The sequence below is a fragment of the Mytilus trossulus genome, chromosome 6 (assembly GCF_036588685.1).
Source record: "Mytilus trossulus isolate FHL-02 chromosome 6, PNRI_Mtr1.1.1.hap1, whole genome shotgun sequence".
In the NCBI taxonomy this organism is placed as follows: domain Eukaryota; kingdom Metazoa; phylum Mollusca; class Bivalvia; order Mytilida; family Mytilidae; genus Mytilus; species Mytilus trossulus.
In genome coordinates this window covers 24,284,695-24,304,494 of record NC_086378.1, presented here as the reverse complement: position 1 = coordinate 24,304,494, position 19,800 = coordinate 24,284,695, and the positions used below count along the sequence as shown (strand labels likewise).

At 31.9% G+C, this 19,800-nt stretch overlaps 1 protein-coding gene across 3 annotated transcripts; it reads left to right on the top strand.

The window, feature by feature from the left end:
- Positions 1 to 642: 642 nt before the first annotated feature.
- On the top strand, positions 643 to 18,000 carry LOC134720964 (RNA-binding protein 39-like). Of its 3 annotated transcripts, XM_063583588.1 has the most exons (14): positions 699 to 769; positions 3,428 to 3,498; positions 4,883 to 4,931; positions 6,685 to 6,731; positions 8,898 to 8,978; positions 11,184 to 11,411; positions 11,978 to 12,095; positions 12,672 to 12,962; positions 13,484 to 13,549; positions 13,881 to 14,085; positions 14,847 to 15,018; positions 15,799 to 15,840; positions 16,774 to 16,958; positions 17,627 to 18,000. In XM_063583588.1, exons 3-14 carry the CDS (start codon positions 4,899 to 4,901, stop codon positions 17,788 to 17,790), a joined length of 1,632 nt encoding a protein of 543 aa, XP_063439658.1. In that variant the 5' UTR covers positions 699 to 769; positions 3,428 to 3,498; positions 4,883 to 4,898; the 3' UTR covers positions 17,791 to 18,000. The 3 variants fall into 3 exon arrangements, with proteins under 3 accessions (XP_063439657.1, XP_063439660.1, XP_063439658.1); XM_063583587.1 differs by lacking the exon at positions 4,883 to 4,931 and having other exon boundaries at positions 643 to 769; XM_063583590.1 differs by lacking the exons at positions 4,883 to 4,931; positions 15,799 to 15,840 and having other exon boundaries at positions 643 to 769.
- The last annotated feature ends 1,800 nt before the right edge of the window (positions 18,001 to 19,800 follow it).

Here is a 19,800-nt window from a genome sequence, read left to right as displayed (position 1 = left end):
ACAGAAATATATAATTTTCCTTTGCCAACTCGCCTCACTTAAAAAAAAAAGAGTGAATTATTTTTATTGGCTATGAAGTGGAATGACTCAATTCATCAGGATTTATCTATTTTTCACATTTTAATACAGCGGGATTTGCATCTTTAGCATCAAGTTGTGCGAGTCAAGTTGCATTACTAAATATACCAGGATTCATCTATTTTAAATTTACACCAGTGGGCCGGCCCGTGGCGCTTTGTCCCGCTTCGGCAGAACTTATTTCAGAGGGATTTTTTTAACCTGTTCACAAATGATGCGAGTTATCCAGGCCACCTATTTTCAATTGTTCTTTATTCTTTTTCATTAGTGTGGCGAGTTGGTAAACAAAAGTGGGGCGATTTTCAGAAAATGGGGCGAGTTTGTGATAAAAGTGGGGCGATTGGGTTTGTGGCGATTTTTCAGCGGGGGCGATTTGTCATAGTTTCCTACAGTATTTCTTTATCACATGTAGGTAAATTTTGTTTTTTTATTTAATCAATACTTTTAATAATAAGAATCCAATTTTATTATAATTATTATTGTTGTTTTTGTTGGTGTTTTGCATAATTTTTTTTCAAGAGAACAACTTGCTCGGAAATGTAGTATTTAATTTTGATAAACCCGGACGCCGCGTCGACGATTTTGGAAACCCCATAAATACGTCAGAAACGCCATATTGTGAGAAACAGGAAGAAAACTAACAAGATTTAAGACTTTTATTGCTATTTACACAGAAAAAAAGACTTATAATGTATGTGAATGTTGCGAATTCCTTAAGTTTCATCATATGATAAGATATTTTAGGTGAATTCTTGAATCAAATTGGTTTCATTTAACTTTTGAGCTGAATACGTCTTACGGACGGGAACTTGGTCATTTTGACTGCAGGGTTCCTTATTAACAATCACGATTTGCCCTTTGAAGAAACATTTTCATCTTACCCTTGTCCTAAAATTACCCCTAATTTTAAGCAAACAGTAATAAATAATAAACGGACCAATTTTGTAGGCAACCTACATATTTGTATGTAACAGAGACATATATATCCTACCGTAGTCTAAGATCGTTCATCTTGTCAGTTCGTTAGGTATTTGTGTTTGAATTTAACACACGGGGAAACTCCGCATTGTCACTACCGTACTTCTGGCGTAGAAAAACAGTGCAAAATACGTTTTTTCTGCACTTTTGAATAAAAAAACATTTCTAAAGGTAAGATTTCATTGTTGTTCTCAATTATTGCCAAAAAATGCCAATTTTTTAATGCCCGTTTCAATCCCAACTTCCGAATATTTAAAAACATTCTAGAACTTCACAAAATCCCATTTCCGGCCTCCATTGCTTTGTGTACATTCCATTCAGCGTCATCAATCTTGTGGCAGGCAATACAGGTCAAGCAAATCGTATTTTTAGGAATTTAAAAATGACATGCTCCTTACCTCTTTCTCGATTTTCCCGCGAAAAAAGCCCAACCAAAATGAAAGGAAAACTATATGAAAAAACGATGTCCATGCCATAATTTTGAACAGGCATATAGAGTTGGTTAATGAGAAACAATTTACATTTATTTTTCATAGAATTTTCTTTTTATTCATTATAAAAAGATCGATATTCTGACCATCATGACTGTAGGAAAATATTCATACAAAATTCCCTTGATGTCAAAAGGGATGGCAAAAAAAGAGTTTTCCTGTTGAATAAAACCCAGAACTATTGCAAACTATTTTGAAGCAATATCCAAGAAAGAAATAACGTAATTGCCATAGACTGAAAAATCCCCTAATTGACAGTAGAGCAATTTGATTGGATATAACGAATTGACATCACGTGATTTTGACGCCATTGAAATTTTAATGTAAACAAACAAGGTCAGAAGGTTCCGTATGGGATATCATCGTACATTTAGTTACTGACAAACAATTACGAGTTATCAAGCTTGCCAATGCATGGTTATAAAAAATTAAGGCTAAGTCTACAGAAAAAATAAGAAAAAAATAGGCTTAGTATAACGACTTATCATTACACCTGGATACACTAAATACATGTACATGATAATAGTTTGTATTGTTTCTTATGACACTTAAAGAACAAATTGTTAAATGATGTTATCATGTATCTCATTGTAGTGTAAGGTACAATATGGAACTTCAACTTGTCAAATCACAATAAAAACAGAAGCACCTGTCCGTACGAATCTGGGTCTGTTCGCGCCCATTCACGTTCGCACCCACTCATGTTCGCCCCCTTTCACTTTCGCAGGGACAACAAGCCTGGCCGGGGACGTGCCAGAACAGGAAGTCCAGACAAGGATAATTTCATGGCCGGTCTCAAAAGAAAGAGTAACGGACTATAAGTCATACTAAATTTAACCAATTTAACCAAATAAATAAAATAGACAAGTAAACAAAGTGACCACCATTACAGTAGCAATAGAAAAATAAACCTTGCCTTGAACCAGTGTTGTTCTCATGCTAGCCTAAGACTGAAACATTCTGAACAACTCGGGAATGTATGCATGGAAAATTATGCATATCTTTAAAATAATCATGCTTCTTGAAAAGCTATTTTCTGTATGCTTTTATGAGGAGAATAGGAGGGGTCCTGATCATGAAATCCCGTCCTCAAAAATACGAAATCCTGACATCCGAAAAAAAGAATTCTCGGAACCCAAAAGGGTCAATCCCAAAATCCCAAGCTTAAAAACACAGATCCTGGAGTCCTGATAAAGGTCATATCCCCCCTTTTTTATGCCTTCCTGTGTTAAGGCCATGGAAAAATAAATGATGGTTTCCCCTAACCCGATCGGGTCATTTAATTTTGCTGTAAAAAAAAATGTGGTTTTTTTTTACAGAGACAACTTTTCAGTTCCCCTATAGAAACAACATATAGATATAAAGTAATGCATGATTACCAAAAAAAAAAGAAAGCCTGCCTGCCGGGTCTATAAAATTTTCCCATGTTAGGGGAAACCAACAATTAATTTTCCATGGCCTAAAACGCAGAAGTCATCTACATGTACTTCAGTTGGACTTAACATTTATGCAAGCCAAACTACAGAAATGAACCTGTTGAGGAAATTCGGTATTAAAACAGACAGAAAGTTGCAGGACAAAAAAATAAAAGGACACAAGTTTGATAGGACAAAAAGTCACAAACAAAAAATCACAATTAATTTGTTGACAATTGTTTGATTATATTGGGGAAAGATCTTGAAATATTTCCTTTTTATCACATATATTTGATATCTTGTAGTTGTATCCCAATACTGGTACACCAGATTTTATTCCCAATAAACACAAAATTGCCTTAATCTTAAGTCTGAAACGAATGTGTGAGTCTTTGATCAAAATATAACAATAACCACATGCACAATAATAATATGGATATTTATAGTTAAAAATTTCTTTTGCAGACTATATAGTGAAAATGGCAGATGATTTTGATGTAGAAGCTATGCTTGAAGCACCTTACAGAAACAAAGAGGTAAGTTTACTGGTAATAGCTCTGAATAAAAGTAATTTATAGTTAAGTTTTAAAGCTTCAAACATCATGAACATTGTGGATAAGTTGGTTGGGTTTGCTAGCTAAAGTTGTTTGTATGAAATCATAACAGATTCCATCATAACAACAACAGTTCCAAGTTAAACATGTTAAAGATATTTAATTGTCAAGTGTGTCATAATTAGGAGTAACCTCAAGTCTAGTCTCATGAAGTTGATTGAAAAGACTTTCAAACATAAAGCAAGTAGGTAGGCAATGATTCAATTAACTGACCATTAACCAGTTAAACTTTAAAATTTAAAATGAAAAGCTGTTCAAATCTTCTTCTCTACATATCGAGTATTAAGTACATACTTTGCAGCATTGAACTAAACACACAAAATCAAAATGTTTTCAAACACCTTTTCGAAATATACTGTATAACAAAAGAGTTTGCTGGTACCTGAAAAAGTGTTTTTACAATATTTTTAAATATTTAAACAAAATGGAGCAGAGACTGAAAAATATTGAAATTGTTCTGATTTTGGAACCTGAATATTGGATAAAACATCATAAATAACCACTGGAAACCGAAATGAACTGTTTAAATATGAACAGATAAAAGCCTTACTTAATCTATCGAAGAGTTCCTGTAACAGGATGAGAAAAAAACCCACTTGATTGAACTACGAAAATTAAGGATAAACTTGCAGCTTTTGAGGTGGCCAAAAAAAAATGTTAGTTTACAATTCAAGCTGATCTTCTATTCAAATATAAAGAGAACACTTATATTCACTTTATAAAGACATTTGTTAAAAAGAAATGCAAAGCAATATTGGCATTCTCTTCTTGCATTGGTTTTTGCTGGACATTAACTTACATAATTCTTTGAAATATCATCTGAAAAGCCTTTCTACAAAACATTTTATAACTTCCTGACATAATTTGACTTGTCAGATCCCATAGTTACAATGTATTTGTAATGAGGAAGACTGCTGTATGGGCAATACAATTTTTCTTAAAAAATGTAGACGATTTTGGTTTTTTAGATTTTACAGTCTTATATTTTGATATGCGTTATATACAAAATGTAGATACCATTGTATGAATAAAGATTAGTTAGATCACAAGTATAATATATGAGGGAACTAATAGTTATAATTGTTGTTAATCTCTTTTTAAACTTAGTTCATATATTGAACCACTGTATTTATATAGAGAGTGCATGACATATACTACAAAATTGTTGAGCTTATTAACTATCTATAACATTTTTCAAAGACTATTTCTTTAGGAAATAAGGTAAAGTACAATGTGTTTTAGGAATATGTATTTATTGTTGCTGTAAAAACTGATTTGTAATTGAGTTTGTTTGGTTTATCTGTAGATACCCATTGTTGCAAATGTGTCCACAGAAATTTGTCTTCAAAGTCAAGGTACTGATGAGCGGGGTTCTAAAAGAATACTACACATTTTATACAAGATTTAAAGGAAAACTATTCTAATGCTGTTTTAAATGTTAAAAATGCATATTGGTATTAACAATATTGTATGAACTTGATGAACATTTATATTGATAACTGTATTCTATACTCTGATCTTCATACTCATTATATTTGTATTTTAGTCAACATATAACAACTTGTCAATGATATTAATTTTAATGGCTTTTCAAATATCTGAGGTAAATTTTACTTTTAAATAATTTTTTACACAAATGTGTAATAAAAAAGAATGCAAAAGCACAACTTTTCTTTACATCACACACCAACAATATTATTGAGAGTAAGATACTGAATATATCCCTCACTCTCATCTCAGGGCCATATGAATACAGAGTTTGGGTGATCACTGAGGACATCCCGTCATCAAGAATCCAGCCTATCAGGATAATTCCTACTTGATTTTGTGAGTGCGAAGAATGAATGATTTTTTTTGTGGAACTGACTTTTTATATGCTTTTAAGATTCAGATATTTATAGACTTATAGACTGCACTTCAAATTTCTTAAGTGCTCTTAAAGGAAAATCAAAATGACCCCCACCTAACTTTTTTAAATGGTAAGGGATTTTTTTTGGGAGATACATCATACAGTAGATTATGCTTTCTTATGGTTTGAAAAACGCAATTGATGTTGTGTGTAAGAAGAATAAAACATCTCAAATATTACTAAAATCTATCAAGCAACTAAAATTATTCAGTTATTTTGACTTTGTTCTCTTTCTATATACTTGTTTAATTGCAATATATTAATTTTGAGATGTTTTATTCAGTTGTCAGCAGTCATGATTGAAACATAAAAAAATCAAACAGGAACTCTGCATTTGTATATATAGCAAAAAGATATATATTTCTTTTTCCATAGCTCGGGTGCAAAACAAAGAGAAATAATCTAGTTGTAAAAATCTGATAATTTTCTTCAGAAAATTTAAATGTCTCTCTGACTATAGATAATTTAAATTTTTACCTGTCGGTCAAACAGATATGTCGCTTACAAGTGCTCAACCATTCCTTCAGCAGGGAATAAGACATTACATGTACTGTATACCAAAAATTCAGAAATTTTTGTGTGCATTTATTATTGCAATGGTTAAAGAATGTTATATTAAATATTTTGATTTTATGAACTACTGCAGACCAATATAATGCAATTAAAATTTTAACGTTTAAGTTTTTAGTTTCATCAAATCTATCCTGTTGTAATTCAAGCAATAATAAAAACTTCACAAAAATTTCTTATTTAACAATAACTTAAATAGCAACATCTAGTGTTATAGATAGATAGATAAACTCACAACAAACTAAGAAAGCATAATTATAATTAGATTTTAAAAATATATACAGAATGTTTAATTGGTAGAAAATTTTATATAACTCGCCATAGTCAGGATTCTTTTACTTGTCATGTTGAAATGAGTCAATAAGGTTAGTTCCACATGCATATATGTCAACAAGACAATGATTTTCAGTTTGGATATATTCAAAAATTAACAAAAACTGAAAATCATTGAATGAATGAGAGTTTTATATTGCAGCAAAGAAGGAAACCAGTTGAACCAGAAGAAGGTAACACTTACTATTTAAGATTTATATTAAGTTTATTAGACTCTTTATTGATCGATAACTAATACATTTTTGTTCACTTTTTGTTTTCCTTCCCTGCTGATTTGCTGATTGTTTGGTACATAGGATGATGGAAGAGGAGATGCTTCATCGTATGACCGTGGAGACAGAAGGTAAGACATTTAAACAAGTCGTACAATATCTTCAGTAGGGATATTTATGTAGGGAGTATAGAAATTGTTTTACACTTCATGAATTATATAATTCTCCCAATATTTTGAACCGGGTAACAAATCAGTCCCATCAAAAGTTTGACCTACTCCAGACAAGAAACTTATAATTGATTGCAATGAAGTGACCTTTATTTTGAAGAAAACTCCTATTTTCATTGTTTTCCTCTAGAAAGCAGGCGACTAAGCATTGTACATTGTACCATTTCTGTGTTGGTCTTGAATTGTATAAGTTCATGCAGTTCTTTGAAGAAAGGAAAACCAACATGGAACTGTATCTACAAAGTATTAACAAGTGTAAAGATATCTTCAAAGTTATCAAAAACTTCCCTAAATTTTGATTTTAATGTTGCAGGTTGTGTATGGATTAACATAGAAAAGCAGAATCGAGAGACACCCCTTGAGAGAAAATGTCCTATTTTTACCCTTTCTAACAGGTTGCATGCGTTAATACAAATGTAATATGAAGAAATGTAATCTGCTTTCTTTTTGGGTTTCTGACAGGGTCCCAGAGTTTGTTTAAAATAAAAGACCTTGAACAGATGCTATAACAAGAATAATAAATTGAAATTGAAGTTGTCTAATAACTGGTTCTGTATTGTTGAATATAGGTGCTATCAGTAAACACTATCATAAGGGAGAACATGAAAATGCCATCAGATAATTAACCAGGTATGTGTACGGTCCTACATTCATGTACACTAGCAAATTATGGCAGGTAACTTGTAAAGACAAAGTAAATCTTGTGTAGCTGGTATAAAAGACTTGGAAGATGACGTGTACAGATACACAGATGCTTAGCCTTACCTTATGACAGTCAAAAAACAAACTTTGGATAACCTAGGTCCAAAGATACTTGTTGCATTTTGGGAGAAACATTTAACTTGGAATAATTATCTGTGCAACATAAATGAGAATTGACCTACATTTTTGACCTAAGAGAAGTTATAAAATATTGAACTTAAAAATTTGGGTAGTACATACTATGTCGTTTATTGAAAAGGTTTTGTCTTCCCTTCTAATGATCTAAAAAGCAAAAAAAAATTATAAAATTTTGTCAGATATGCTTTGATTCATTTGACCTTTAGTTTTATCGTCCAAATTCAATACTCTATTATTGCATGTTTTCTAGTATGAGAAAGTGTAATGTGTAACTTGTTAAAATGAGTAGTCGATCACAAGCTTGTCATTTTGGGCATAAGGACCCTGTCAAAATGTTATTATCGTGCCTTTCAAGTTTAAATTTTGCATGAAACCATAGTTATTTAAATACCAAACATATTGTCTTCGAAGAAATATTTCCAAACTTCATTTACTGCTTAAACATAAGTCTTTCATTTCTTTTGTCTACAAATGTATATCTTGTCACACTAAAAAACAACTGATGCAATTGCACTAGATAGAAGATTGGACGTCTTCTTTCTGTTAAAGGGGCATTTCTAACATTAAAAATACATTGTAATATTGTTGGAATGTCAATCGATGGAAATAAACAAAAGTTTTGGGATATATATCTATAAGACAGCAAACTAACAACCCTTAAGACATCTAGAGGTCAACATATATTCTTGAAAGATGACAAGTGTTGTACAATCTCAATTTCAAAATGTGCATGTCTACTATAGCAGGGTTGCGTCAGTAGACAAGAACAGATTATTTTCAAATAGAGAATGTTAAAATTTATTGTTACGGGCATGGAAACCTTTTTCTGCAATTCAAAGTGTTGTTCTATAAAAAAAATATTTGGCATTTGCAAAAAAGAGTCATTGTTAAAATTACTATTTTAGGCACTTTTAAAGAATTGAACATTATTGCCTTGTTATGATGTATGAATTAACATCTTCGTTTGCATTTTCCAATTAGAAAAAATCTTATCCTTTGAAACTAGGCGGTTTCTATCTTTGAACCAAATCTTTATTCAAAATACTGTTGTCACCCTTATTCATCTTTATAATTCGTGACTATGATGTTATTAGGCAGTGAGACCATGCAAGTAAAGACACTTTTTTCTATTATTACTTATTATAAGTTTAAGTACAGCAATAACTAGAAATGGTTGTGGCTACACCATATGTTGTATGCTAAAATGTTTTATTACTTTTGCCACAGGAAAAGAAGAGGTGACGAAGATAGACATAGAGACAGAAGAGATCGTGGAGATCGTGATAGAGGAGACAGTAATCGTAGAAGGTAGGTTTTATATCATTGATAAATTTAGAGAATCTTTTACCCAACTTGTTGTTTCGTGTAAATTTTATATGAACCATGTTCTTTCACTTTTCATAATTTCTAGTTTATACCATATTGGGATATTGCCTGTTTAAAATAACAAAAGAAGTTTACACCTAAAATTGGTATTAGACATCTGTTTAAGTTAAATATGTAGATAAAGAACTAAGATTTTTCTTGTATTGTATCGTTTTTAAATTTTTGGTATATGGATAAGACAAGAATTGCAGTATTTACATAAGAAGACATATTTTCAAATAATCTTGATGAAAATTGTTCATGCTCAGAAGTTTGAAAAAGCTTGAAGAACTAAACATTTATTTTTATACGACCGCAGATTTTGAAAAAATTTTCGTCGTATATTGCTATCACGTTGGCGTCGTCGTTGTCCGAATACTTTTAGTTTTCGCACTCTAACTTTAGTAAAAGTGAATAGAAATCTATGAAATTTTAACACAAGGTTTATGACCATAAAAGGAAGGCTGGTATTGATTTTGGGAGTTTTGGTCCCAACATTTTAGGAATTAGGGGCCAAAAAGGGCCCAAATAAGCATTTTCTTGGTTTTCGCACTATAACTTTAGTTTAAGTTAATAGAAATCTATGAAATTTTGACACAAGGTTTATGACCACAAAAGAAAGGTTGGGATTGATTTTGGGAGTTTTGGTTTCAACAGGTTAGGAATTAGGGGCCAAAAAAGGGCCCAAATAAGCATTATTCTTGGTTTTCGCACAATAACTTTAGTTAAAGTAAATAGAAATCAATGAAATTTAAACACAATGTTTATGACCACAAAAGGAAGGTTGGTATTGATTTTGGGAGTTTTGGTCCCAACAGTTAAGGAAAAAGGGGCCCAAAGGGTCCAAAATTAAACTTTGTTTGATTTCATCAAAATTGAATAATTGGGGTTCTTTAATATGCCGAATCTAACTGTGTATGTAGGTTCTTAATTTTTGGTCCCGTTTTCAAATTGGTCTACATTAAGGTCCAAAGGGTCCAAAATTAAACTTAGTTTGATTTTAACAAAAATTGAAACCTTGGGGTTCTTTGATATGCTGAATCTAAAAATGTACTTAGATTTTTAATTATTGGCCCAGTTTTCAAGTTGGCCCAAATCGAGGTCCAAAATTAAACATTGTTTGATTTCATCAAAAATTGAATAATTGGGGTTCTTTGATATGCCAAATCTAACTGTGTATGTAGATTCTTAATTTTTGGTCCAGTTTTAAAATTGGTCTAAATTAAAGTGCAAAGGGTTCAAAATTAAACTAAGCTTGATTTTAACAAAAATTAAATTCTTGGGCCTCTTTGATATGCTGAATCTAAACATGTACTTAGATTTTTGATTATGGGCCCAGTTTTCAAGTTGGTCCAAATCAGGATCTAAAATTATTATATTAAGTATTGTGCAATAGCAAGTCTTTTCAATTGCACAGTATTGTGCAATGGCAAGAAATATCTGATTTCACACTATTGTGAAATTGCAATTTTTTTTTTAATTAAGAGTTATCTTTCTTTGTCCAGTATAATAAGCAAGAAATATCTGCAAGAATTTTTTTTAATTGGAGTTATCTTTCTTTGTCCAGAATCAACTTAAATCTTTGTTATATACAATATACAATGTATATTCACTTTTTACTACCAACTGATAAATTTAAATAATCTATACCATTCAGTGATAATAAGCAGTTTTTTTACATCTTAATATTTTATGATGTATTTAAATGAGTAGTAATTGTTGCAAACTCCATTAGAATATTTTAATTGAAATTAGTTTTGGAATAAGGGAAAGGGGGATGTGATTAAAAAATTGGGTTCAATTTTTCTCATTTGAAATTTCATAAATAAAGAGAAAATTTCTTCAAACATTTTTTTGAGAGGATTAATATTCAACAGCATAGTGAATTGCTCTATTAAAGAGAAAACAAAAATTTTAAGTTCATTTGAATACATTCATTCTGTGTCAGAAACCTATGCTGTGTCAACTATTTAATCACAATCAAAATTTAGAGCGGAATCCAGCTTGAATGTTGTGTCCATGCTTGCCCCAACCGTTCAGGGTTCAACCTCTGCGGTTGTATAAAGCTACGCCCTGCGGAGCATCTGGTTAAGCCTTAGAGGAAATTTAACATTATTACATTACATGCATTTCATATCCATATTTCAGAGATCATGATAGAAAGAGAAATGACAGAAGCAGGGACAGCAGAAGAAGCCGGAGTAGGGAAAGGGAAAGACGTAGGAGTCGAGATAGAGGAAGTGGTAGGAGAAGTAGAAGTTTTGACAGATTTAAGAAGAGGTCACCACCACGAAGGAAAAGTCGCAGCAGGTCTCGTGAAAGAGGAGGTGGAGGAAGAGATCGTAGCTCTAGTACAAGTCCCTTCAAATTCACTAGGTAATAAAAATGTTTTTACATATTTATTCTGTGTGATTGAAATTATCACAACATTTTATAATATTTACTTTTGAATTATTCAAGAGCAGAAACATCAAAAAATAAATAAACAATATATAATTACAGCTGTTCATTATTGTTGCCATGTAAATGTTGTATGATGGTACTGCAAACTTTCTCAAATGCTATATTATTTGAACATATCAGGAGCCTGTAATTCAGTGGTTGTTGTTTGTTTATGTGTTACATATTTGTTTTTCGTTGATTTTTTTACATAAAGGAGGCTGTTAGTTTTCTCGTTTGAATTGTTTTACATTGTCTTATCAGGGCCTTTTATAGCTGGCTGCTGTATGGGCTTTGCTCATTGTTGAAGGCTGTACGGTGACCTATAGTTGTTAATGTCTGTGTCATTTTGTTTTTTTGTGGATAGTTGTCTCATCGGCAATCATACCATATCTTCTTTCTTATATATTAGCTGCAGAAAATCCTATGAAAAATAAACTATTTAATAAAAATATATAATGAATGAGTGAAAACTTCTTAACCAATTATAATGCTTGTTGCAGATTGGCAGGACCTGATCTTACTCCAGAAGAGAGAGATGCAAGAACTGTATTTTGTATGCAACTTGCAGCCAGAATTCGCCCAAGAGACCTGGAAGAATTTTTCTCTTCAGTTGGAAAGGTAATTTGACAAATAAAAAAATATTAAAATGAAAAAAATAAGATTTTTAACCAGATTTTAGAGAATTGCTTCATTAATTGATGTTTGCCATCAAATATAAGCGTTTATTCTGTAATAAATGTTGATAAAAGTATATTCACATTTATGTCAATAATATATTTGCCTGCCAAATTAAAGAACCGTGTGGAGCAAGGATTTCTGTACCCCTCAGCATAGATTTCTCAGTTTACTTATCATGCTTATCATAGAAATTTGTGAAAGTGTGAAATTAGTACATTTTCAAGTTAATTTTTTGGTTACGGTTATGATTTTAAACAAGTTCACATTTTGATAGTGTTTGGAAATACTGTGTCCTACAGACATTTATTTATTTATTACCATTCAAATTGTTTTATCAGTAACTCATATATGGGAATATTGCTGGTTCCCTGGAGATTCAAATATTTCACTTTTATTTGCACTAGTCTCATACACAGTGCCTCAGGGGGTTGGTCTCTATGGCAAATTTATTAAGTCTCATGCAATGGTTTTATTATTATCCCTAAGGATATTAACTTTTGTTTAAATCTTTTCTAGGTTCGAGATGTCAGATTGATTATGGACAACAAAACAAGAAGATCCAAAGGAATTGCATATGTTGAGTTTTATGATACAGAATCAGTGCCACTAGCTATTGGACTAACAAATCAAAAACTTTTGGGTGTTCCTATAATTGTGCAACCATCACAAGCAGAGAAAAATAGACTTGCCAATGCTACAAACATATTAACGAAAGGATTAAAAGGACCTATGAGATTATATGTCGGTTCTTTACATTTTAATATAACTGAGGAAATGTTGCGTGGTATATTTGAACCATTTGGCAAGGTAAGAGTCACTAAATATCATACACAAATAAACACTAGCAAATACTAAAAAACTAACACTTCTTATACTGCATTAATAGCAAGAACTCTAAATATTACTGAAGTGTTGTATTTACCATTTGACATGTACAATATAAAGTTAATGAAAAATACCACAAAAATATGCAAGAAAAGAAAGGAAAAGGAGCGAGACCAAAGAGCATATTACTGAATATAATCGTTACAGAAAATCTTTCATAAGAATTATGCATTGACATATAATATGCTTGTAATTTTATGAATAGGCTGTTAGACCATTAATGCTTTCTTTATTAAGTATTTAAAGCCTCAAAAACTAAATTTAACAGAGAGACTTACTATCATTTAGTGATCAACCTTAATTATAGATTAAAAACATGGATTTTTTTTCTGCAAATATATTTAGAAGTCAAACAGACGATAGATTAATTTTTTTATTTTATTTTATTTTGGAGTCGTTTTTTTTTTTTTTTTTAATACTGATGATAATCTGTATCATTTTAGATTGATGATATTAAGCTGATACGAGACCATGAAACTACAAGATCTCAAGGCTATGGTTTTATCACAGTAAGTAGTTGCTTCTTCAAACGCATGGTAAAAGGGTTGGAAGGCAAATTTTTTAATGGCCAATCGCCCTTAAAATTGCATTTTACTTGGTATACATAAGAACACAATTGACTAAGTGACCTGCCTGTCACCCATACAAAAAATGATTATTTATATTTATTTTTCTGGAAACGCCCTAAATAATAAATTGAGTTCAACACCTCCCATTAACATATGAATAGTATTTTTGAGAATTTTGTCAATCATATCTATGTTAATATATATAACAGAAATATGTAAATCATTGTTTGCCTTTTTGATGTTGATATATATTTTCACTCATTGTTCACAGTTCACTGATGCAGAGGAAGCAAAGAAAGCTTTGGAACAGTTGAATGGATTTGAGCTTGCTGGTAGACCAATGAAAGTTGGACATGTGACAGAGAGACAAGTTGAGTTACAACAGAATTCCATGTTAGATAGTGATGAAATGGATCGTGCAGGAATAGATCTTGGTGCAACTGGTAGATTACAGTTAATGGCAAAACTTGCTGAAGGTAGGAGTTATGTGCTGAGAGTAGTTTTGTTTTAATAATAATTCTGCATTTTGCTTTTTTACCGGAATTTTGTGACATAAATGTCGGTTATTGATTTAGGGATGTACAGCGGCCGGTCGGTTGAGCGGGCGGCAACCAAATGTTGTCTGTGCATTTACTCATTAACCGTTCAACCAAAGCTTTTAAAATTTTAATATATTGTTACTGACAACAAAATGAAGGGCAAGTTCAATAATGACCATTTGGACTTTTACAGTTCAGGAGTTATGGTTCTTGAAAGATTGAAAAATGGCGCTTCCATTCATGTTGTTGCATTTACTCATGAACCATTCAACCTTAGCTTTTCAAATTTTAATATGTTGATACTGATGACAAAATGGTGGTCAAATTCAATTTTCACTTTCACAGTACTTCAGTTATGGTTCTCGTGATATTGCCAGGACACAAATAAATCTTAATAAATCTGGTTTGCTGTCTTTGTGACACAGCCTCTTGTTATTGAATTAAGTAACTATAAAATATTAACTATAAATGGTCCTTCTTTCATGTATGAACAATATTTCCACTGTTAAAACTTTTTTTTAAATTTATTGAAATTAACAACATCCAATAATCAAAACAGCATCTTATCTGAAAATATTAGTAATGTTTATTTTATCTGTATACATTTTATGCAGAACATTTGCAGTTCAAAAAGATCTTGAGACATTTTTTATGAAATTATTTTACTCATTCATGAAACAATATCAACTTTTTTTTAGGCACTGGTTTCCAGATACCAGAGTATGCAGCTTCTGCCTTAAACATGGGACCTGGTCCTGCACCTCCAAATGTGTCAGCAATCATGGGAAATAATCCACAGCCCCAACAACAGTCAGCCCCACCTATAGCTACTCAGTGTTTTATGTTGTCTAACATGTTTGATCCCACATCGTAAGTAATACAACATTAGTCATCAAGGCAATAAAAACTGTTTATAATGAGTACCAAGGGTTGGTTCTTTCGTTCATTATGATTCCAACATTCAACAAATGGAATACTAACATTTAGTATAAATCTGTAATGATATGCTAGAAAATTTTCTGTATACACGAATAAGGATATAGGGTATGATCGCCAATGAGACAACAATCCACTGGACAGCTTGAAACAAGAAATCAAACCCATATTGTATTAAACCTAACTATACAAGCTTTTGGCTATAAAAAATTGGAAAAAATTCAGAAGAGAAATCAGGTTGATTTATTCTCAAAATCAGAATCGATGAAGGCAGGCTCCTGACTGCTACATTTAATGAACTAGGGTATGAATTTTCTGCACATCATTTTGGTAATGGGCCCATTCTTTCAAATGAAAAAAATAATTCAAAATTGTACTAGTAATTATTTTATGTTTTTTTGGGTGGGAGGGGGAATTATTCAAGTTTTGCTCTTTTTGCAATTGTCGTCCTTTGTACTGTAAATGAGGGGAATTATTTGACATCTTTTGTTCTGTTAGGTATCAGTACTTTAGAGAACTGAAATTAACAAATTCACTCTTTTGAACTCCTTTTTAGTAAGGTTTATCAATAAACCATGTACTATCAACTATATTAATTATCACCCTGCTAGTGCTTGTATGCTATTTTCCAAACCGTGGGTTATGTATGCCTCTATAAACATATTAGAATCAGTGTTAAATTATAGTTTTATATTTTTTCCCTATGTTGATCAGAACCACAACTGACCCGCCCTGCAATACAATTAGTATGTTAAAGTAAGTAAATACAATTATGTCCCTTGAAACATATTGGATCAAGATTGTATTCTTCTATGAAAATTCCAAGATTGTGTTCTACAACTGTTTATAGTGTCATCTATATCCATCAAGCCGTTTTGGGGAGTTACCCTGTCAAGGCATTTGAATTGAAAAGACTTGTTGATGCTATATCAACCCCAAATATCCTCGTAAATCCCAATTAATTGTTTAGGACAAATACTTTCATTTTAGGACAAGACTGGTAAATATGACCATTTCCTGACCCCTGGGGGTTGCATAAATAACAAATATTGCTAACCTTTTCATTGTCTTTGTCAAAATGTACTTTAAATTGTTAATTATTTTCTAACTACTCGTTCAAAGACCAGTTTACTTTATTTTCTTGCATGTCATTAACAAATTTTGAAAATTCTTGCTGCAAATAAAGTTTACTCATCATGGGTATCAGTTTTAACTGAAGTGTCTGAAAGTGCAGACTTTTAACAAACTGCTTTTATGAAGAAAAGAAAAAGAAAGAAAAAAAGAATAGGCCTCCTCTATCTTATTTGATAATTCAAATTGAAAAAATCATTGTACATTCTTTTATTAAAGTAAATTTATTGGATCAATAAATAAATAAAATGTTCTGAGTTTGTAAAAACAGTTATAAATAATAAAATTAAATTACAGAATTATATTTATCAGATAAAAAGGCTTACCAATGAATTGCATTCTTGCCTAAAAATTAATTCTTTTAAAAATCTAGACTGCTCATTTTCTGCTGTATTTTAAACTAAGGCAACTGTAGACATCCATACTCCCCTAATATTGTAAAAAGACTGAAATTTAACATGTCATGCATGTGGTTATCTTCATTTAAAAGTGATAATCTCATCCATATGTAATAACTTTAATTAGCTTATTTTTATAAATCTTTCATTTTGGTTTCAGGGAAACAAAACCGAGCTGGGACCAAGAAATCCGAGATGATGTTATAGATGAATGTAATAAACATGGTGGTGTTTTACATTTGTTTGTTGACAAAGCATCACCACAGGGCAATGTTTATGTCAAATGTCCTACCATAGCAGCAGCAGTGGCATCCGTCAATGCATTACATGGCCGTTATTTTGCAGGTATTTTATAGTTCATGTATATTAAGTCAAACCTTAAAAAACTCTGCATGTCATTAAGTCAAACCTTAAAAAACTCTGCATGTCAATCTCAAAAAAATAAGTTAAAGGAAACACAAAGTCCAAAACTTGAATACTGTTTGCCGAAATCAGACCAACCTGAACAGTAACTGTTGACCTATATATTTTAATAGTTAAACAACTCCAATTACAATTTACATTTAATTAAGCCTTTTATGCATGTCATTAGATAGATATAGGAAGATGTGGTGTGAGTGCCAATGAGACAACTCTCCATCCAAATAACAATTTAAAAAGTAAACCATTATAGGTTAAAGTACGGCCTTCAACACAGAGCTTTGGCTCACACCGAACAACAAGCTATAAAAACATTGCATACTTATTCTTTTCTTCTTTTTTTTTTTTTAAAGAAAACATGAATATAAGTTGGAGTATATTTGAATTTTACCTGACACCAATGAGAGAAAAGAAAACATCTAGATGTCTAGTTTATAAAAATGTTTTGCTTTGAAATTACTCGTAGTTGCTTACATCTATAAGGAATATTTAAAAACATTGCAAGTGTAGTGAACTTACCACAAAGTAACACGAAATTAAAATATAATTATATCATACGTAAGGATCATATTTAAACTATTTCTTATTTACAGGCAAAATGATAACAGCAGCCTACGTTCCATTACCTAACTACCATTCATTATTCCCTGATGCTGTCAGAGCCAATCAACTGATGTTGCCATCAACGCAAGCTTTACAGGCAGGATATTCAGGGATATTTAACAACATGCAACAGCAGCCAATGGGGATCCGATGACTTTAACATGTTTTTATTGTGGGGGATAAATGACTTTTTATGTGAAAATGTGAAGACACTTGACTTTTAACTGTAAATTGTATCTAATGCTGAAAACAGTAATTGTTAGTTATTTATAATATAAACTATCTGTCAGAATGCAGAAATTTATACAGTAATGAATGCTGATCATGTGTATGATCTAAGGAATAAAAGTTTTATATATTGTTATTTGTACATTAACTGAAATCAAAAGTTGCATATTTATTTGTGTCAGCTTAGTTAATAAACATGAAATACTGGTGAATTCAGTTTAGATTGGTTGAAATTTCTATTCACTTATCCAGGAAATGCACATTTTTAAAAATTGATTATCATTTATATGTAGATATAAGAAGATGTGGTTTGAGTGCCAATGAGACAACTCTCCATCTATAAAGTTTAAACTGTTACAATTCGTAAAAGTAAACCATTACAGGTCAAAGTACTGTTTTTAACGGCAGCCTTGGCTCACACTAAACAGCAAGCTACGAAGGGTCCCAAAAATGCAAGGTAAAACCATTAAAAAAGGAAAACCAACGATAGGTTTGGATGTGTCATTTTTACCTGCATCGCCAAAGACAAGTGAAGGTCAATTAAATGCTATTTGTCTGAGTGTCTGTCAAAAACAACCTTGGATTGTCAACTAGAGTATAGTCAAATTTTCTAAGCTTCCACAGAGGGGAACAATTTTATATTTGGTATGCAGCTTGATTTTGATGAGTTGTTATCTGTCAAGCAGACACTTCCTGTAACTGTAACCTCAATCAATTACATGAAGCAAGGCAAATCCATCTGAATATTGGTCTTATTTCACACTGATGAAAATATACAAATTATAGCATCTTGAATTGGTATTACATATCAATAAACATACTCTTGCTGTATAAAAGGATCTACAAGGGCATGATGTTTTAGGATACCTGTCCAAGCAGGTCAGAATCCAAATCATGTGTAAAAAAGAGGATCTGCAAGGGATATTTGAAACAAACACAACCACCATTGTGCACAAGATTTAAATGCTAGAATATTGGAAGTGGAAAAGCAAAATGTTTCTTGACACCCCACAAAAGACCAGCTGCTACAAGGCATTTGGTAAAGATCTCCATAATCCCTCTCGAGATGATGGTTGAAAACCCCAATAGTAGTCGAACCACCACTTATATAAAAAAAAAAACCGCATTGGACACATCTGCTCACTATTTGATAAAATATACAGAAAATGATGTGCATGTCCCAAACTTACAAGCCATTGGTTACAATCCAGTTCCCTCATGGACAGCAGAGGCGGATTGAGGGGGAGGGGGGCCTTGCCCCTATGACTTGCAAGTATCTTTATGCCCCTGCAGTAGCGAAGGGGCATTTAGTTTACAATAGGTCCAGAAATTCGTTTCTGAATCAACCAAATGATGCTTATTACCAGTACCACAAAACTAAGATCAAGTACCAGTTTACAATCATCAGTTTTACCTTTCTCGACTTATGTCCCATTATAACATTAAATGAAAGCAGGGTCATCAGCTGTGTCACATGAGTTAAGGTTTTGTAAAATGGGTCACAGGATGGTAATATTTGGCTGTATGTGTCTCACCAGGAAAACTCCATTTTCTTTCATCAAAACTTCAGAAATGAACCAGAATCTATACCATATGTCAAGCTCTAGTGGGTTGACTTATTATTAGTTTTGCCAGGTACCTGCCTTGTAGCACAACAAGCATAAACAAAATCTTACTTTATAAGTGTGTACATAGATTATTGACAACATTAAGTGGTTTTTGTCGAGCCTTCGACCTCTGTTAAATAAGCAAGACTATGCGATCCTACATTCTGTCGTCGTTGGCGGCGTCCACAAATATTCACTCTGTGGTTAAAGTTTTTGAAATTTTAATAACTGTCTTTAAACTATACTCGATTACTTCCAACATGGACAGAAGCTTGTTTATGATCACAAGATAGTATCCAGAAGTTAATTTTGTACAAATAAAATTTCAT